This window comes from Phyllobates terribilis, unplaced genomic scaffold, assembly GCF_046119375.1.
Source record: "Phyllobates terribilis strain yellow unplaced genomic scaffold, ASM4611937v1 Scaffold_8__6_contigs__length_399053987, whole genome shotgun sequence".
Classification (NCBI taxonomy): domain Eukaryota; kingdom Metazoa; phylum Chordata; class Amphibia; order Anura; family Dendrobatidae; genus Phyllobates; species Phyllobates terribilis.
The window spans coordinates 56,025,598-56,047,457 of record NW_027362768.1 but is presented as its reverse complement, the minus strand read 5'-3'; the positions used below and the strand labels follow the sequence as shown (position 1 = coordinate 56,047,457).

General features: G+C 48.5%; 1 protein-coding gene across 3 annotated transcripts in view; it reads right to left on the bottom strand.

The window, feature by feature from the left end:
* Nucleotides 1-21,860, bottom strand: part of HMCN1 (hemicentin 1) — a 924,522-nt gene that overhangs the window by 657,741 nt on the left and 244,921 nt on the right. For all 3 annotated transcript variants that reach the window (XM_073642974.1, XM_073642975.1, XM_073642976.1), the window contains exon 13: nucleotides 13,491-13,618. In XM_073642974.1, the coding sequence (XP_073499075.1) occupies nucleotides 13,491-13,618 (128 nt within the window). The remainder of the gene's footprint in view (nucleotides 1-13,490; nucleotides 13,619-21,860) is intronic.

Sequence of the window (21,860 nt, the reverse complement as noted above, 5' to 3'; positions counted from 1 at the left end):
TGGAATGGGCCTTCAGGTTCTCTGGAACCGGCAGATTGTGTCACGCTGTCTCTGTGTACTGGAGGTAGGGGGCCTAAGCTGACCCTGAGCTGGGGCCCTGACTAATCCCTCTACCTGGAGGTACTGTTAAAGGTACAGAGGTCCAGGCCGCCAGCGTAACCCCTACCTCCTGAGGATCCCTGCACCTAAGTAATCTAGTCCTGAGAAGGACCCCGATCACAACAAAAGGGGGCAAGTAATAATATGCCAACACTCAGTACTTAGACGAACGAGACAGTACAAGGGTAAAACCAAAACCACCTTGCATACAAAAACTACACAACTACAACAGAGGGAACACCAACGGGAAAGGAGATAAATGATAAAGCGAGGAAGGGAAAAATCACTCCAAATACACTTATCTCTGAAACTCCAAATACCACGATCCGCTCTGTTAGTCTGCATGAAATGCTTTCACCGACAACTTCCCTAACAGAGCAGCAGACATATGAAGGAATCTCACTACTGCAGAATTGATTGCAGCTGGGCGAGGCTGGACCTTGTCTAGCACAGAGAGAGAGAGAATTAACTCCCTCACTGCCGAAAAGCACAAAGCACCAAAAACTCAGCTGCAAGAAGTCAGGCTGTGCAATCGTGACGATCTTCGTGGCGACAACCATGACAGATTGCTAGAAGAGTAGGCTAAGGTAATAGTATCCCTGACCCATCTAGCTATGGTCCCCCTTGTAACCTTAAGTCCTTTCCTAGCCCCCTGAAAGGATATAAATAAGGCGTCACTCTTTCTTCAGGCTTTTGTAACTTCTAAATACCGGACTAACACCCTCCTAACATCTAAGGTGTGAAGCTTATGTTCCTTAGAATCCCTAGGATTAGGATAGAAGGAAGGGAGAGTGATTACTTGCGTCCAATGGAATTTGGAGGCTACTTTTGGAAGATAGGCCGGGTCTGGTCTTAAGATTACTCTATCCGTACATACTTGAGTGAATGGATGGTTAACGGATAGTGCGTGTAAGTCACTGACTCTACGAGCTGATGTCAGGGCTACCAGTAGAGCAGTCTTTAAAGTTAAGATTTTTTCTGAAACCTTCTCTAAGGGCTCGAAGGGAGGTTTGGTTAACGCTTCCAGAACTAAATTAAGGTCCCAAGGAGGCATTCTTGGAATAGGAATAGGTCTGGATCTATGACAAGCTTTAATAAATCTAATGATCCATCTATTTGCTGCCAAGTCATAATTATACAGTGCCCCCAGAGCTGATACCTGCACCTTAAGAGTACTGGTGGCTAGTCCCATATTTAACCCCTTCTGGAGGAATTCTAGTATGGCCTCAATAGGAATCCTCCCTTTGGCAGACTGACCCAAGGTAGACAAGAACTTAGCCCAGGTTCTACCATAGATTCTTGTTGTTATCGGCTTTCTACTTGCCAGAAGGGTAGTAACAAGATCCGGAGAAAACCCCCTTTGCGTCAATAGCGACCTCTCAAAATCCAGGCCGTCAAATGCAGGCCTGCTCTTTGGGGATGACAGACTGGGTCCTGCCTGAGGAGATCCGGGATGTCCGGAAGAACCCATGGATCTGCTTGGGACATTCTCTTCATCCAAGTGAACCATGGTCTCTTGGGCCAGAACGGGGCGATCACTATAACCCTCGCCCGTTCCTCTCGGATCTTCCTCAGGATAGTAGGGATCAGTACTAAAGGGGGAAAGGCATAAGCTAGAGTAAAATCCCATGGAATCTGCAGCGCGTCCACCGCAAACGCCCCCTCCTTTGGATTCAGGGAGCAAAAGGTTTCGGTCTTCCGATTGTGTCTGTTTGCAAATAGGTCTATCTGGGGCTGTCCCCACCGACCCACAATCTGCTGAAAAACGGCTGGATTCAACTCCCACTCTCCTTGTTTCAAGGTGTGACGACTCAAGAAATCGGCCTTTATGTTCTCTTCCCCTTTTATATGCAGCGCCGAGAGCGTGACCAGCCGACTCTCGGCAAACCTGAAGATCTGATCCGCTACTAACATCAGAGGGAGAGACCTGGTACCCCCTGATGATTGATGTAGGCGACTGTTGATCTGTTGTCTGACATTATCCTGACGTGAGGACCCTGAAGAGCAGAATTGAATTCTTTTAGAGCGTTTCTCGCTGCCAACAGCTCTTTCGTGTTGGAAGAGAGACTTGTCTCGCTGTCCGACCAGAGGCCTTGTACAGCACGATCCCTTAGGTGAGCTCCCCAACCTTCTGCACTTGCGTCTGTTGTAATTGTATCCGACACCTGGAAGGTCCAAGGAACCCCCAAAGATAGGTTGACCGGAGATGTCCACCAGTCCAGGGAGTTGATCACGACATCTGGAAGAGACATCTTCCCATTCAGGCGACCTTTGAGCCGCCTGTCCACTGCCAGAATCTCCTGTTGAAGACATCTGGAATGGTACTGGGCCCACTGAACCGCCGGGATGCAAGACGTCATTGTACCCAACAGAGACATTGCACACCTCAGGGTCATGGTCGGATTGCTGATAACCTGAGATATTAGGGATCTGATCTTCAGCTTCTTTTCCTCTGGCCGAAGACAGGTTTGGTTTTCTGAGTCCAGAATGAGACCCAGGAAAGACTGAACCCTCTTTGGTTCCAGCCTTGACTTCTCCAGATTTAATAGCCAACCTAGGCGTCTTAGACAGGCCATGACGTCCGCCAGGGCTAGAGCACAGAGTTGACTTGATCTGCCCACTACTAAGAAGTCGTCGAGATAAGGGATGACCAGAATATCTCTTTCCCTCAAGTGCGCTGTGACCTCCAGAATAATTTTTGTGAAGACTCTTGGCGCCATGGAAATGCCAAAGGGAAGAGCTGCGAACTGAAAATGCCTTACGTGCCTGCCGAATTGTACAGCTACTCTTAGAAACTGTTGATGTGGCAAAATCGGGACGTGGTAGTAGGCGTCCTTCAGATAGAGGACGCACATAAAACAGTCCGGAAATAACATCTTTATGGCTGATTTTATTGTTTCCATCTTGAACGGCCTGTAGATTAAATGGTCGTTCAGCCTCTTTAAGTTCGCAATGGTCCTGAAGGAGCCGTTCGGCTTCTTTATTAGGAAGAGAGTCGAATTGAATCCTCTTCCTTGCTCGGGTGCAGGTGTTTCCACCAGAACTCCTTTCCTGAGCAGAGAGAGAACTTCCTGCTGTAAGGCTATCTGTTCCGCTAAACTCCTGGGGGCTGATATTTTGACAGTGTTCTTGGGCCTGCTTTTGAACTCTAATGTGAGCCCCCTCCTGATTATCCCTAAGATCCAAGGATTGGATGAAATTTCCTTCCAGGCAGGCAGGAAGTGGGACAATCTTCCTCCCACCTGGGGGGAACTGTCACTTAGGGGCTTTCTTATTCTCGGAGGAGGGACCCCCGAACATGAAGCCTCTGTTATACGGCTTTGTCTTTTCAGCTTCCTTGGTCTCTGGGAGCTTTACTGCGGCTGTATTTTCTCTTCCGAAAGGAGCTGTTAAACCGGGAACCAGACACCGTGGGAAATCCATGTTTTTTGTCTGCAGCTTTATCTAGGATGTCATCTAGACCTTTGCCAAACAAGAAGTCCCCCTCACAAGGGATTGAGCACAGGTTAGACTTTGACTGCACATCCCCTGGCCAGCTTTTGAGCCATAGCGCCCTACGGGCTGCATTAGAGAGGTTTGCAGACCGGGCAGCCAGCCTAACTGAATCTGCCGATGCATCTGCCAGGAATGCAGCCGCTCCCTGCACAAGAGGAAGGTCCGATAGAATTTTCTCCCTGGACACATTCCCCCTGATCTGGTCTTCCAATTGTTGAAGACAGATCATCATAGATCTAGCGGTGCAGGTGGCTGCTACTGCCAGTTTAAGGGCCCCTGCTGACGACTCCCAGGCTTGTTTAAGGAAGGACTCCGCTTTTTTATCCAGCGGGTCTTTTAAAGCTCCTAAATCCTCAAAGGGCAGAGTGGATTTTTTTGAAGATTTTGAAATGGCCACGTCAATCTTAGGGGTTTTGTCCCATTTAGCCGCATCCTCATCCTCAAAGGGGTACCTCCGCTTGGAGGATGACGGCAGCTGACCCTTCCTCTCCGGTTTCTTCCATTCCCTTTCTATCAGAGATTTAATCCTGTCATTGACTGGGAATGAGCGTCTCCTCCTTTGGTCTAAGCCCCCGAACATAACATCCTGGACTGTTCTGGGCACCTTGGCATCGGTAATACCCATAGTCCCTCTGACGGCTTTAACTAGTCTCTCAGTATTATCAACCGAAAAACAAGGTCTGCCCCCCCCCCCCCCATCATCCTCCGAAGACTCCGATGATGATGAGGAGAGATTAGAGGAGGAAGGCAGTTCTCTTGTAAAACGGGACTCCACTGATTCTTCTGATTCTGAAGAAACTAGTTTTCGTTTATTCTTTTTGCGTGAGGTTAAGCCTCTTAAAGACTCTCTGACCTCTGTTTGGATTAGATCCTTTAATTCTAAAGAAAACCTGGGGGACTCCTCTGCAATGGTTTTCTGAATACAGTCCGAGCAAAGGTTTTTGGCATAGGAGGTGGGAAGACCGATTTTGCATAAAGCACACTCCCTGTTTTTACTTTTAGCACTACACTTCTTTTCCTCCTGCCCAAGAAATGAAAGGAGAAGAAGGAGGAAAAGAGAGAGAGAGAAGAGCACATTATTTAGGGTGAGACTTTCACGAAGATCACTCACCACACTGCCGTTCAGACTAGGGTACCGGAGGCGGTGGCTGCCGTTCACATGAGGGCTCCCATCTGGCGGAACTCGCACGCCCTCCACTGCTGTGACTTTGTCGATGGGAAGATTCTCGATGTTCCATTTGCTTAAGCTGCTTGCGCTGCTTTGATGGCTGCGGCTGCTGCTATACCTCCTGTGGCGGTGACAGCTGCTGCCCAGGTGACTGCGGCTCCTCATTCATCATGGCGGGGATGCAGACACCGCCATCTTGATTGCTCCCCATCCTTAAAAGCAGTAGGGCTCCACCTCCTATAGGCTCCTCCCCTTCCGGCAGCGTGCTCATTCCCAAAAAAATTTTTTTATTTTTTTTTTTATTTAAATTCAGCCAGCTGGCGCGCTACACCGCAGATACGCCCTTCTGCGTGTGCGCAGCCCAGCGGCACCCGGCGCGCTTGCAGCGGGATAACGGCTTTCCACATGCGCATGCGCAGACCCGGCTTCCGGCGCACTCCGTGATAGGGCGCTCCAGCACCCCGCGCGTGCTCAGCCCGGACTTCCGGCGCGCTCCGTCACAGGGTGCGACGCGCCCCCACGTGCGCAGACCCGGAAGACCTGCCGGCCGGCGCGCTCAGCTCGTCTTGCGAGGCGCTGACCCGGCCGCAGGCCCCGGCGCACGCGGGGAGGAATCCAAAAAAAAAACAGCACCTCCTCCCCACACGCAGACCCGGGCAGCAGCCAGATGGGCTGGGAACAGGGACCATCTGCTGCTTCCACGGCCTCCAGGCCGCACCGTCCATAATCCAGGTACGTGAGGTACCACCTGGTGAGGCTCCCATCAGGGACAGGAACCAAAACTGATGCGGAGGAGAGGTACCTCCTTTTTATTCAGTAGGTTCCTGTCCTTGGTGGGCGGATACCCTCTCTCAGGTGGTGCTGTTATGGGAGAAGGGGAAAAAATGGCCACTCTTGATCACCGGTGATAGATCACTGGTGTTAGGACCCATTCACGACATCCGAAGTACATGTACGGCACAGTGGGAAGTGCGTTCCCGCAAACCGCCATACATGTAAGGCGTGACGATCATGCAGGATCACCCCCAACACCGGTGCGATCATCAGCTGGTGTCAGCATTGTATTATAGCTGAAACCGATCGCGGGCACTTAACCCCTCTGATGACGCTGTCAATATTTACAGTGACATTGACAGGCTTAGCAGAGGTAGGGAGCTCCCTCTCTACTGCGATCGCATTGTACCGATTGACTCCATGGTGACCCTGGGCCAAAAGATGGCCACGGGAACCCAGGTATGGTGGGCTGTAAGCTCAATTGCACAGACCCAAAAAATAAAGCTGTCTTATCACTTGTACCGCACGATGAATGGCATAAAAAAATAAATAAAAGCAATTCTCGACCTGCTGTTGATTTGTTCATTCTGCCTCTGAAAGATTGCAGGAAGGCTCGGCTCACATTTATCCTGCGCTCGGCGCTTACACCGGGGTTTCCGTGTAAATCTCTAAAATATGTGATTCAGACGGAACCCCCCGTGGAAGATTCCCTGTAATGAGACAGATGGACTCTGCTAGACCTATGATCAGGCGGTGTCAGTCTTTTAAAGCGTGCATAAAAGCACGGTCAGCCACATTTTTGTGCACCTCTGAAAAGGACACCACTGAACAGAGGCCAGACGGAGTCGAGAGTAACTCTGTTGCCTCATTATAGTGAATGGATCCCTCGGGGGTTTCATCTGAATCCCATCATTTGTAGAATTGGATGGAAACCCCGATGTAGAGCATGTAGAGAGCAGGATAAATGTGATCCCAAATGTTATGTAAAATGTTCCCAATAAAACCTTCACCTCAGTCCACAAAAAAAGCCCCCACTCGGGTCCCTCATCTCTCAGTGGAATTATAGGGGGCTTCCACGTTACTGGTAGCAAAAAGGCTCTGGATCAGCGCTATGGTTGCCATATACCCCCAAAAGAAATCCAGCGAATTCTGCTCTCCCAAATTCTAATCTCTCTTTTGAGCCCCACAATGTGCCGAAACCACATTTAGCTTCCACATGTTTGGCATTTCTGTAGTGATGAGAGCACGCCTAATTTATGGTGTGCATGTCTTCAGAAGCACGAGCTGGGTACAATGTACGGGCACAACAATGTACTAGGCAGCACAATGTATGGGCGCTACAATGGCAGATTTGCAATTTTCACTGAGCAACATCAACTTTTGCTTGTTTCTAGTAAACAGCCATTGAGTAAAAATCATCACTACACCTTTAGATACATTCCCAGAGTGGTGTAATTTCTAAATTGGGGTCAAATGAGGGACATTTATGCTCTTCTGGTGCTCTGTATATGGAAGCCACAAACTATTGTACGATAAATTGTTCTCTAAAAGACTACTTCCCTCTCGAGTCTCGGCGTATGGCGAAGCAGTACTGTACAGCCACATCTGGGGTATAGCAACATTCAGCAGAATTTGTGTCACAAATTTTGGTGCCATTTTAACTGATTTCCCTATGTGAGAATGTAAAATCTGGGGCTAAAACAATATATTTGTGGTAAAAATGTAATTATGTTTTCTTCACTACCCAATGCTATAAAATTCTGTGACACACCTGTGGTGTCAATATGATCACTGCACCCCTAGATGAATTCATTAAGAGGGGTAGTTTGTAAAATGAGTGCATTTATGGGGATCTGCATTTCTGGCACCTCAGGGCCTCTGCCAGTGGGTCATGGCACCCACAAACTATAACAGCAAAATCTGCACTATAATAAGGTGCCCCTTCCCATCTGAGCTTTCCACCGTGCCTGAAAAGTATTTCCTGATTACATGTAGGGTATTGGCGCAATCAAGAGAAATTGCACAACAAACAATGAGGTCCTTTTTTTCCTACTAACCCTTATAAAATTAAAAACTTGGGGCTAAAACAACATTTAGGTGTTAAAAATTTAATTATTCTTTTTTCACCACGCAATGGTAAAAAAAATGTTGTGAGCCATCTATGGTGTCAAGATGCTCTCTGCACCCCTAGATGAATTAATTGAGGGGGGGGGGGGGGGGGGGGGTCTGCAGTTCTGGCACCTCAGGGGCTCTGCCAATGTGACATGGCACTCTCAAACCATTACAGTGAAATCTGAACTCCGATATGTCGCTCCTTTCTTTCTGAGCTTTGCACTGTGTCTCAAAAGTAGTTTTTAACCACATATGGGGTATTGGCGTACTCAGGAGAAATTGTGAAACAAATTGTACAGTTCAATTTCTCCTATTACCCCTTTTTAAAATTAAAAACTTGGGGCCAAAGCAACATTTTAGTGGAAAAAAATTTCCATTGACTCAGCCCAATGTTTTACAATTCTTTGAATCACCTGAGGATTAAAAATGCTTACTGCACCCCTAGATGAATTCCACAAGAGTTGTAGTTTCCAAAATGGAGTTACTTGTGGGTGTTTCCTCTGTTTTGGCATGTCAGGGGCTCTTCAAATGTGACATGGTGTCCGCTACCTATTCCAGCCGAAACTGCGCTCCAGAATTCAATTGGTGCTCCTTCCCTTCCAGGCCCAGCCGTGTGCCGGCATTTTTCACCAATATGTGGTATCAATTTAATCAGGAGAAATTGTATGGTCCATTTTCTCCTATTACCCTTCTGAAAATAAAAAATTTGAATCTAAAGCATAATTTTTGTGAGAAAAATGATTTTTTTTTCATTTTCATGTCTCAATGTTATAGAATTTGTAGTGCCGGCGTCCCTGCCCTCTGCTAGGCAGGGACGCTGTTCCCCTCACCGCTCTGCTCCGTGCCCGGCGTCCCTCTCCCGCTCTGCTGGCAGCGCGCGCTCCTTCCCGGCCACTGTGCTTAGGGCGCGCGCGCGCGCCCTCCCTCTTAAAGGGGCCGCGCGCGCCGTCCTAAGGAGTCCCCGGCCAATGGCCGGAGGACTTCACCATATATAAGGCACCTCCTCCAAAATGGAGGTGCCCGAGCAATGTTGTTGCACCGTTCTACTCTGCTTCAGCCCTCAGGTCCCGTTGCCAGTTACCTGCCAGATTCCTGCCAGCTTGCTGTCCTAATCCTGCCTGATTTCCTGTTACCTGCCTGCCTGCCTGAGGTCCGACGGTCTGCCTTACAACTCCGGTCAGTCTGTCTAAGGACCAACTTGTGCGCTCCCAGGTGAGCGGGCATCAGCTACCTGCCTGCTTGCCTGAGGTCCGACGGTCTGCCTTACAACTCCGGTCAGTCTGTCTATGGACCAGCTTGCCCGCTCACCTGGGAGCGCTTCTCCGCTACCTGCCTGCTTGCCTGCCCGGAGGCTCCGCTGTCACGTGCTGTGACCACCAGCTATTTCAGACTCTTGCCCGCTCACCTGGGAGCGCTTCTCCGCTACCTGCCTGCTTGCCTACCTGGAGGCTCCGCCGTCACGTGCTGTGACCACCTGCTATTCCAGAGACTCTCGCTTGCTCACCTGGGAGCACACATCCTCCATCTGCCTTGCTAGCCTACCTGGAGGTTCAGCCATCACAGGTCGTACCTACCCTTTACCTAGAGACTGCCCCGGTCACTTGCCGTGACCTCCAGCCCGTTCTTCCAGAGACTGCCCCGGTCACTTGCCGTGACCTCCAGCCCGTTCTTCCAGAGACTGCCCTGATCACTTGCTGTGACCTCCTGCCCGTACACCCAGAGACTGTCCCGGTCACCTGCTGTGACTGCCTGCCTGGTCGCCACCCGCTCCCTTACAAGGACCGCTCCCTTGTATAGTAGCCTAGAGGTTCCGCCTCCCAGACCCGTTACAGAATTCTGTGAAGGACCTGTGGTTTCAAGGTGCTCTTCGTACCATACCTCTAGATAAATTCCTTGAGGGGTCCAAAATGGGGGTTTCCACTGTTAAGGCAGATCAGGGACTCTGCAAATGCAACGTGGTGTCTACTATCTATTCCAGCCAAATTTGTGCTCCAAAAGTTCAATGGCGCTCCTTCCTTTCTGAGCCCAAACAGTAGTTTTCCACCACATATGGGATATTTGCAGGGCCGGCCCGACGCACCCGGGCAAATGCCGGGGCCCTGAGGAAGTGGGGGGACCCGGATATGAGCCGCCTGTTAAGCTCCGGTGCATTCGTTTAGCAGCTTAACAGGCGGCTCATATCGCAGTGACCTGTGTTATAGACTATAATATTTGTGGGAGCTATCTGTAGTAAAATCTAAGGTGCTCTGGGTGAATGAGGGTTATAATAAGGAGCTCTATGACAAAGCTCTATGATAGGCAATTGGGCTATTGTGCAATATACAACTGATTGCACTTTATAAAATAAGGAGCCCTGTGATAGGGCTCTATGACAAGTATTTGAGCTAGTGTGCAATATACAACTAATTGCACTTTATGAAGGGGTCTCCCTTCTTGGTTTAGTTTTTCTATGCCCTCTTTCATCAGTTGGGGATTTGAAATATCAGTGAGTCTAGTACCTCCATTTATTATGAGCTGATGCTGGCCATTTGTCATTTTTAGGTCTATTAATACCCATGGTGTGTCCTGCCTATGCAGGCACACTTGGGTAGACTGCACACAAGCACAGTGGATTTGGTGTATTGTTATTTTATATATTCAATAAACGTTATATTTTATTATGTTCCACCGCAGTCAGTGATATACCATTCTGTATGGAGGATTATTTGGGGCCCATTATTCTGAATAGGGCATTATATGGGGCCTATTATTCTGTATGGAACATTATATGGGGTCCATTATTTTGTATGGAGCCTTATATGAGGCCCATTAATCTGTATGGAACATTATATGGGGTCCATTATTCTGTATGGAGCATTATATGAGGCCCATTAATCTGTATGGAGCATTATATGGAGTCCATAATACTGTATGGAGGACTATGTGGTGCCCATAATATCATATGGAGGACTATGGTGTCCGATCAAAAATGAAGTCTGCAGTCACTCTGTGTGACTGCAGACTTTTGAATCCCCCCAGGACCCGCACCGTGCTTTGTGAGGATTCGCCGGTTTCTGAGCTATTGAAGAACTTAGGGCTCAGTGGTTAGCACTGCAGCCTTGCAGCTCTGGGGTCCTGGGTTCAAATCCCACCAAGGACAACATCTGCAAGGAGTTTGTATGTTCTCCCCGTGTTTGCATGGGTTTCCTCCGGGTTCTCTGGTTTCCTCCCATGCTCCAAAGACATAATGATAGGGAATGTAGATTGTGAGCCTCAATTGGGACAGTGCCGATAATGTCTGAATTGTAAAGCGCTACGGAATATGTTGGCACTATATAAGTAAAAAGATTATTATTAATTTACAATAGATATCACTCATGTAATGTAAGAAGTAAGTGAAATCTTTGGCTTTGTGCTATACCTATATTTCTCTGCAGTATCTGTGCATCATGAATCATGGTATGTCTTAAAGGGTCCACTGAGACTCTTTAGCCTGAGGCCTGCGACAACCTGGAGCCGGCCCTATATATTTGAGTATTCAGAAGAAACTGCACAACAAATTGTGAGGTCCATTTTCTCCTGTTATCTTTATCCCCTTCACGACATGTGCCCTATATATACGGCACATGTCGTGTCTCCCCCTTTGATGCAGGCTTCAGCGCTGAGTGCACATCTTTCTCGGCACATGACAGCTGATCTGATCATCTGTCATATGCCTCTAACAGCCGAGGGTGGAATTGCGATCCATCCGTGGCTGTTAACATGTTAAATGCCACTGTCAAACTCGACAGCGGCATTTAAAATGGCGGTGCCGGAAGTGCGTCACAAACCCCGCCCATCGGTGCACTGGTCACATGATCGCGGGCCACCAATGGGTTGGTATGACAACCCGAGGTTTGCAATAGACCCCTGTGGTTGTCATAGCTGATCTGCTATGAGCACCATCCAGCAGTCGGCGTTCATAGCAGATGAGCATTTTTGTTATATGTAACAGGGCTAAAGCACTGCTGTAATAATAATAATAGTCTTTTTATTTATATAGAGCCAACATATTCCACAGCGCTTTACAATTCAGACAATTTATAGACATTATCAGCACTGTCCCCATTGGGGCTCACAATCTAGATTCCCTATCATTAAGTCTTTGGAGTGTGGGAGGAAACCGGAGAACCCGGAGAAAACCCCCGCAAACATGGGGAGAACATACAAACTCCTTGCAGATGTTGTCCTTGGTGGGATTTGAACCCAGGACTCCAGCTCTGCAAGGCTGCACTGCTAACTACTGAGCCACAATGTCACAGCTTCTAGTCTCCAATGGAGTCTCCAATGGAGACTACTGAAGCAAGAAAAAAGTAAAAAAAAAAAAGTTAATAAAAATATTTGCCCCCATTCAAAATAAAACAATTTAAAAAAAAAAATCAAAAATACACATATTTGGTATCATTGCATTCAGAATCGCCCGATCTATCAATATATAAAAAGAATTAACCCGATCGGTAAACGGTGTAAAGAGAAAAAAGATCAGAACAAATCACGTTTTATTTGGTCGCCGTAACATTTCAATAAAATGCAATAACAGGTGATAAAAATATCATATCTACCCCAAAATAGTGTCAGTAAAAATTTCATATTGGCTAGCAAAAAATAAGCCCTCACCCAGGCCCAGATCCTGAAAAATATAGATGCTACGGGTCTCTGAAAATGACGTAATTTTTTATTTTTTTTTTAACAAACTTTGGAGCGACTGTCTGTTACATCTGACACACCCATGACGATCGCTCCAAGATCACTTAATTCTTTGATAATAAGGAATAAATATGGTGAAAAATCTTGTTTGCAGATCACTGATGTCGGCTTTTCTGGTACTTTCTCTAAAACTATTAGGGTTTGTGCCCACGATGCAGATTTGAAGCAGTAATTTCCTGAGCATTTCTGCATCTCCTTAGCAGAAAAAATGCACGCAGATTTTACATGAGTTTTAATTGTTTCTTTAGGAATATGTCAATAATGTTGTTCCATGGATTTTTCCACCTAACTAGTCACTTGACTCGTGTTGGCTATTGAGTAATATGCTCTTGACGAAGGGGATAAGTAAGCCCTAAAATGTGTTGTGACTTGCTATTCTGAATAACTTATTAAACTTGTGTGCATTAACCTACTCCTGGTTGCATTATTGTCAAAACAATCGTTTACTTCATAAAAGTGACATTCAGGGGGATCTAAAACAGTTCTTCCCACTCTATTGTTGTAAGTAATTAATGCTTCTTTTTGTGCAAGTGCAATAAAATATCTGATTATTTCTACCCCCTGAACATCTATTAGCCCCATCTTTTTTGTATTTTACATGCAATTTTGAACAAGGTCATTGGTGTCTGATTTTTTTTAGCACCAGTTGAAGGGGATGATTGCTCTTCAATAAATTACAATCTGGATCTCAACCGGGGGAACAAGTTGCTAGAAGACCAACACATCTAACCAAGATACCATTATTGGTGTTCACATAGGATTAGTGTGATGTCAACATCTAATTTATTATTTATTTATTTATTTATTTATTTATTTATTTATATTAGTGGGTTACTAACATTACTTGTCCTTGATCTGTATATATTTTTAATCAAATTTCCCTACCTCTTTTTTAAAGTTTTTTTTTCATGTCTGCTCACACCAGATTTGGTGCAACAAGCTTCTTACACTGTATATAACTACTGTGCAGCCCAAAGACGGCATATGATCAATGTGTAATGTTTCTGATTCTGACACCAGCCAATTTGTGTTGATCAGTCACATATTATTTGTCACTGATCAGCTTATTTTATACGTCATTGCAGCAAATGTATTTACCTGCACTCTTCATACCTACCAATGTAGACAAGAACTGATGACTGCCTATCTGTTCCTGCAGCATTTGCTGCTAGACATGTATAAACTCCAGAGTCTTTCTCAATTGCATTTTTTATGAAAAAGGTCCCATCCTGTGTTAATATGTATCTGCAATAATGAAATAAAAGTTTGCAGTAAAAGAAAATGCAATATACAAATAATACAATATATAAAGTGAAGGCATTGTCTCTAAAAATACTTTAAAAACAAATATTGATAACAAATTAAGTAGATATACAGTATGTAATCATGGGAATCAGTGCCCAAACGGACTGATGCTTAGAATAAAGGAACTTTCTTTTTCACACCCCTATCCAGAAACTGTGTCAGGAGTTCCTCTATGGCATCATTCAAGCGAGTGACAATACAAGTTTGACAATGGAAATTTGATTAAAAATTTTTAAAGAAGCCACTGCAAATGTGTAGGGGCCCCGTAGTCAGACCGCCAAAATCAGACATTGGTGGTCTAAATAAATAACTTGTAAACAATGTTTGTCATGTGTTAACCTGTATTACAATTAATTATTGTTTATTAAGATGTTGGGAATGTGTTTTGAATTAGACATATTACATTTTTTAGTGATTATTAAATACATATGATTTCTTTCCTATGTATTCATTTTCTGTTAACAAGGACACAACTATCTCTGAACCTGACATATCCCAACATGTATAGTGGGAGCTGTTAAACCAACATGAAAAAATGTATATATCTGACAGATGCCCTGCTTTATGTCATCCATCACCCCATCACTAGGGTGGTCCTTAATGCTAGCAAAAAAATATATTTTCAATTTTTTGATGGAGCACCCTCTGAAATGATTCATTTGGGTAAAAAAGAAATAAACTACAAACATTTAAAAAAATATTTACATTTTACAAGTCCCTACCAATCAAGATATGTAGTCGTTTGAGCATATCTTGGTAAAAATTAGCCGTTATGATAGGCAATTACAAATCATGTTTATTTCTCAACAAAAACAGTTATTTTTGTTGCCTGACAGTTAAATACTTGTTTGAGAAATCCTAAAAGCAAAATGGTCTATTTAAAGCAGCACTTCCATCAAATATTGGAAAGCAAAAAGATCAAGGTAGTGAATGCAGCTATGCTTTTAAAAAAATTATACAATTTTATTGATTCGTCATTTTAACAAAATATTTAAAAGCGGAATAATAGTAAAGAGACCACACACTCCCCGGTGACAGAAAAAAATAGCACGAGTAAATACTTGATGTATAAATACTGACAATGCTTTAAAGGATATATATATATATATATATATATATATATATATATATATATATATATATATACTGTAGGGATTTGTACTCACTGAGCCGCGTTGGAGGTAGGCACAGGTTCACACAGTGATGCAGTCCACGGGTTCAAAGAAACTGGTGGTTTATTTAGTGTCCATACACCAGTTTAGAAACAAAAGTAACAGCCTTTTCCTGGCACAAAAAGGAATAACAGAACAAAGCTCAAAATAACAAGTCCATGCAGCACGGCTTCAGCTGTTTAAACAAGGTGCTTTTCTCTGCCTCCTGCAGAGTCTAAGAAGCACCTGCAAGGTCTGCTCACCTTGCCCAACAAACACAGACAAACAGAGACAGGCGCAGCTGTCTTAAATTAGCCTTCCAAGACCTGGACTGGAGGTAAGTGAGCAGCTGTTCCCCCTCAGCTCTTTCAGCTGCTCGTAAAACCCGGCCCTGTAATCCGGGCCCATTAAATTCCTCTCAGCACTATGTGTGCTGGAGCCTGCTTCTCTGGGTCCTACCTCAACGAAGCTTGGCACTTCGGGGACACATACCTCCCGTCCACGACCTGTCCGGCAGCCACCTTACATACCCCCCCTCTGCCCAAAGCCGGGGTGCTTGGCACCTTCTGTCACTATACAATAAACCCTTGACAAGGCATCAGCATTCCCATGTTGTTTCCCAGACCTATGCTCTACCCGGAAACTAAAATCTTGTAGAGCCAGGAACCACCTAGTCACTCTGGCATTGTTCCCCTTCTTTTCTCACATCCACCTCAGGGGGGCATGGTCTGACACTAACCTGAACCTACTACCTAACAGGTAATACTTCAGAGTGTCTAACGCCCACTTAATGGCCAAACATTCTTTTTCTACAATGCAGTAGTTCTTCTCACAAGTGGAGAGCTTCCAACTGAGGTATATTACAGGGTGTTCTTCTCCATTAATCTACTGGGACAAGACTGCTCCCAGCCCGACATCCGATGCATCCGTCTGGACCACAAACTCCTTGGAGAAGTTGGGCGCCACCAAGACTGGTTGTTTACAGAGGACCAGTTTCAATTCCTGGAAGGCCGCTTCTGCTTCCGGGGACCACTTGGCCGTAGCTGACTTCGTCCCTTTCAGAAGATCCGTCAGTGGGGCTGCTATCAGGGCAAGGTTAGGGACAAATCTTCGATAGTAGCCCACAATGCCTAGAAACGCCCTGACCAACTTCTTCGAGAGGGGCTGTAGCCAGTTCAAGATCGCCTCGACCTTATTTATTTGTGGTTTTATTTCCCCTCTACCAACCACGTACCCTAGGTACTTGGCTTCCTCCATCCCCATGGCACATTTCTTCGGGTTGATAGTAAAGGCCGCCTTCCTTAGGGCATCAAGTATGGCTTGAACTTTGTCCAGATGACTTTCCCAGTCCTGGCTGAATATGACGATTGTAGTGCCGGCGTCCCTGCCCTCTGCTAGGCAGGGACGCTGTTCCCCTCACCGCTCTGCTCCATGCCCGGCGTCCCTCTCCCGCTCTGCTGGCAGCGCGCGCTCCTTCCCGGCCACTGTGCTTAGGGCGCGCGCGCGCGCTCTCCCTCCGTCTTAAAGGGGCCGCGCGCGCCGTCCTAAGGAGTCCCCGGCCAATGGCCGGAGGACTTTACCATATATAAGGCACCTTCTCCAAAATGGAGGTGCCGAGCAATGTTGTTTGCACCTGTGTCTCACCTGTGCTTCAGCCCTCAGGTCCCGTTGCCAGTTACCTGCCAGTTACCTGCCAGATTCCTGCCTGATTACTTGCTACCTGCCTGCTAGTCTGAGGTCCGACGGTCTGCCTTACTAATCCTGTCAGTCTGTCTAAGGACCAGCCTGCCCGCTCACCTGGGAGCGCTCATCTGCTACCAGTCTGCTTGCCTACCCGGAGGCTCTGCCGTCACGTGCTGTGACCACCCGCCTGTCCAGAGACTTCTGCCCGCTCACCTGGGAGCGCTCAACTGTCGCCTGTCCACTGGTCTTCCTGGAGGCTCCGCCGTCACATGCTGTGACCACCCGTTCATACAGAGACTCTCGCCTGCTCACCTGGGAGCTCACGTCTATCTTCAGCCGCCACAGGTCGTACCAACCCTATACCTAGAGACTGCCCCGGTCACTTGCCGTGACCTCCAGCCCGTTCACTCAGAGACTGTCCCGTTCACTCAGAGACTGTCCCGTTCACCTGCTGAGACTTCCAGCCCGTCTTCCCTGGTCGCCACCCGCTCCCTTACAAGGACCGCCCCCTTGTATAGTAGCTCAGAGGTTCCGCCTCCCAGACCCGTTACAGTTTGCTCGGGCCATGGAACCCGGTGGCACCCAAGCTCCCTCGCTCTCGGACCTGTGTCATGAACTGTCCCGTCAAAGGTCCCAACAGGAGTCCATTCTGGGTCACCTGCGGAATGTCAATACTCGCCTGGACACTCTGACTGCTCCACCAGCAACCTCCGCCAGTGCCATGTCTCGCAATCCAGCAGCTCCACTGCCCACTAATACCATGGTATCTTACCCCGGACCCCGGCTTTCTGCACCTCCTCGCTTCGGAGGCGACTCCGCCCAGGCTCGGGGCTTCATAAATCAGTGCACCCTGCACTTTGAACTATTATCTCACCAGTTTAACTCCGACCGGGCCAAAATTGCATTCATCATGTCCCATCTCACCGGGGAGGCCCTGGCCTGGCTAAATCCTCTATGGGAGAGAGGAGACCCCCTGGTATCCAACTTGCCTGCTTTTCTCACGGCTTTCCGGAAAGTCTTCGACGAACCCGGACGGAAGACCTCATCCGCATCATCTCTGCTACGCCTCCGTCAGGAAAGTCTTACCGTGGGCCAATATGCCATACGGTTCCGTACCCTTGCCTCGGAGCTGGCCTGGGATAACGACGCTCTGGTTTCCGTCTTCTGGGAGGGTCTGTCCGGCCGTATTAAAGATGAGCTTGCCGGTCGGGACATTCCTACCACTCTCGATGATTTAATAACTCTTGCCACCCGGATTGACCTACGGTTCCAGGAGCGTGCCAGAGAGGTCACCCGTGAGAGGAGATTACCACGTCTAGCTCCTACTTTTCAGAAACCCGTCACTCCTTCTGTCTCTTACCAGGTACACTCTCCTGAGCCTATGCAGGTCGACCAGACCAAGATGGTCAAGACCCGTCAGGACTTACGCCGTGCCGAGGGGACCTGCTTCTACTGTGGCAGTAAGGAGCACCGGATCCGTGCCTGCCCGGAGAGGTCGGGAAACGCCTGTGTCTAGATTCGCTCAGAGAGGTCCACCTAGACAAGAATAAATCCTCTCCATCCCTGCTGTTGTCAGTTTCAATCGTCTACGGGGAGAACCGTTATTTTGAACTAGCCCAACTTGACTCTGGAGCAGCCGGGAGTCCCTGGTAGAGAAATACCGCATCCCCACCAAACCTCTGGCTGTACCCTTGTCTGTTGCTGCCGTGGATGGGGGGCTCTTACCACGCCCCATCCAACTCATCACCGAATCCATTACTCTGCAGGTGGGAATGCTGCATTCTGAAAAGTATCTCCTTCCATGTTCTGCCTGGACTCTCTCACGCCCTCCTGCTAGGTCTACCTTGGCTCCAGAGACATGCACCCGTTCTTGACTGGCAGACCGGAGAAGTCCTTCGCTGGGGACAGGGCTGCCATAAGACCTGTCTGGTTCCCGTCCATCCCGTCCGTCCTTCTCCTACCCCAGCTTATCTACCTGGACTTCCGATCCCTTATTGGTCTTATGCTGATGTCTTTAATAAAAAGGAAGCAGAGACACTACCCCCTCATAGATCATACGACTGCCCTATCGACTTGTTACCTGGTACTTCTCCTCCCCCGTGGGCGTATTTATCCATTATCCGCTGCTGAGACCCGCTCGATGTCCGAATATATTGAGGAGAATCTGGCCAGGGGATTCATCCGGAAATCTACCTCCCCGGCGGGAGCAGGCTTCTTTTTCGTCAAAAAGAAGGACGGCTCTCTCCGTCCCTGTATAGACTATAGAGGCCTTAACCAGATCACGGTGAAGAATAAGTACCCCCTTCCGCTCATTCCGGAGTTATTTGATCGTCTGAGGGGGGCTAGAATCTTCACCAAACTAGACCTCCGTGGGGCGTACAACCTGGTTCGTATCCGTCAGGGGGATGAATGGAAGACGGCATTCAACACCCGGGACGGCCACTATGAATATCTGGTAATGCCCTTTGGCCTCTGTAACGCTCCTGCCGTCTTTCAAGAGTTGGTCAATGACATCTTCCGGGACCTTCTCTACTCCTGCGTAGTGGTGTACCTGGACGACATCTTGGTCTTCTCTCCGGATCTCCAGACTCACCGGAGGGACGTTCGTCAGGTCCTGCTCAGGCTCAGGCAGAACCATCTCTACGCTAAATATGAGAAGTGCCTCTTTGAGCAGACCTCGCTTCCGTTTCTGGGCTACATTATCTCTCAGACCGGCCTACAAATGGATCCTGAGAAACTGTCTGCCATCGAGAAATGGCCCCGACCGGAGGGGTTGAAGGCCATTCAGCGATTCCTGGGCTTCGCCAACTACTACCGCCTCTTCATACCACACTTCTCTTCCCGGACTGCCCCAATTTCCGCGCTCACCCGTAAGGGTACTAATCCCAAAGAGTGGCCGCCCGAAGCAGAGGAGGCCTTTCTTTCCCTAAAACAGGCCTTCTCTTCCGCCCCGGTGCTGCATCGCCCGGACGGCAACAAGCAGTTCTTCCTGGAAGTTGACGCCTCCTCCTCTGGAGCCGGAGCGGTACTTACTCAAAAATCATCTTCCGGGAGAATGGTAACTTGTGGCTTCTTCTCCAAACTCTTCTCCTCTTCTGAGCGCAACTATTCCATAGGAGACCGAGAGTTATTGGCCATCAAGCTGGCGTTGGAGGAGTGGCGTTACCTACTCGAGGGGGCTCTTCATCCGGTAATAATTTACACTGACCACAAGAACTTGGCTTACCTCCAGCATGCCCAGAGACTTAACCCGCGCCAAGCCCGGTGGTCCTTGTTTTTTGCTCGCTTTGATTTTGTTCTTCATTTTCGCCCGGCTGACAAAAACGTCAAAGCAGACGCCTTGTCCCGATCCTTTCTGGTGTCCGATCTCGAGGAAGAACCTAAACATATCATCGATCCCGCCAGAGTAATGCAGGTGGCTCCCGTGAGTCTAAATCGTCTCCCTCCCGGTAAGACGTTTGTTTCAGTACCTGATCGGGAGAAGACCCTACACTGGGGCCATTCGTCTAAGCTAGCTGGCCACGCCGGTCAGAAAAAGACCCTCCAGCTTATTGCCCGGCACTATTGGTGGCCTACCCTGCACAAGGACGTAATAGACTTTGTTTCTGCCTGTGTGTCCTGCGCCCGCAACAAAGTCCCGAGACATCTGCCAGCCGGACGCCTCCTTCCGCTTCCTGTGCCTGCTGCCCCCTGGCAGCATATTGCTATGGACTTCATAACTGATCTCCCCGTCTCTGTCGGTTGTACGGTCATTTGGGTGGTCGCTGACCGCTTTTCCAAGATGGCTCACTTTATTCCCCTGCCAGGCCTCCCGTCTGCACCCGAGCTGGCTAAAGACTTTATCCGCCATATCTTCCGTCTTCATGGCCTGCCCCTCCACATCGTGTCGGATCGTGGGGTACAGTTCACCTCACGTTTCTGGAGAGCCACTTGTAAACTACTAGACGTCACCCTGGACTTCTCCTCCGCTTACCACCCACAGTCCAATGGTCAAGTGGAGCGGATCAATCAGAACCTGACCAGTTACCTCCGGCACTTCGTTAATGCCCACCATTCTGACTGGGTGGATCTCCTACCATGGGCCGAGTTCTCTTATAATAATCACGAGAGCGAATCCTCCTCCAAATCCCCGTTTTTTGTAGTTTTCGGTCAGCATCCTCGGATTCCTTTTCCTGTCTCCACCTCTGTGGACAACCCGGCTGCGGAATCTCTCGTTAGCAAATTTTCCTCCATATGGGAGAGTACCCGGTCCGCACTCCTTCTGTCATCCGAGCGTATGAAAAGACACGCTGACAAAAAACGCCTGGATCCTCCACAATTTCGTCCAGGAGATAAGGTCTGGCTCTCATCTAAATATGTTCGACTCAAGATACCTTCTTACAAGTTAGGGCCTCGGTTCATCGGTCCTCTGGAGGTCATCAGTCAGATCAACCCGGTGGCCTATAAATTGAAACTCCCGGCCAACTTACGGATCCCTAACTCCTTCCATGTATCTCTCCTCAAACCCGTGGTGCTTAACTCTTTTTCCAAGTCTACAGGTACGTCTCCTGCTCCAGTTTCCGCTGAGGACGAGTTTGAGGTAGAGAACATTCTTGCTACCAAAAGGGTAAGAGGGAAGACCTTTTTTCTGGTAGATTGGAAGGGGTTTGGTCCTGAGGAGAGAACGTGGGAGCCCCGGGAGAACATCCATGCCCCTCTCATCCTTGCTAAATTTCTGTCTAGCCTAAAAAAGGGGGGGCCTAAAGGGGGGGGTACTGTAGTGCCGGCGTCCCTGCCCTCTGCTAGGCAGGGACGCTGTTCCCCTCACCGCTCTGCTCCGTGCCCGGCGTCCCTCTCCCGCTCTGCTGGCAGCGCGCGCTCCTTCCCGGCCACTGTGCTTAGGGCGCGCGCGCTCTCCCTCCCTCTTAAAGGGGCCGCGCGCGCCGTCCTAAGGAGTCCCCGGCCAATGGCCGGAGGACTTTACCATATATAAGGCACCTCCTCCAAAATGGAGGTGCCCGAGCAATGTTGTTTGCACCTGTGTCTCACCTGTGCTTCAGCCCTCAGGTCCCGTTGCCAGTTACCTGCCAGTTACCTGCCAGATTCCTGCCTGATTACTTGCTACCTGCCTGCTAGTCTGAGGTCCGACGGTCTGCCTTACTAATCCTGTCAGTCTGTCTAAGGACCAGCCTGCCCGCTCACCTGGGAGCGCTCATCTGCTACCAGTCTGCTTGCCTACCCGGAGGCTCTGCCGTCACGTGCTGTGACCACCCGCCTGTCCAGAGACTTCTGCCCGCTCACCTGGGAGCGCTCATCTGTCGCCTGTCCGCTGGTCTTCCTGGAGGCTCCGCCGTCACATGCTGTGACCA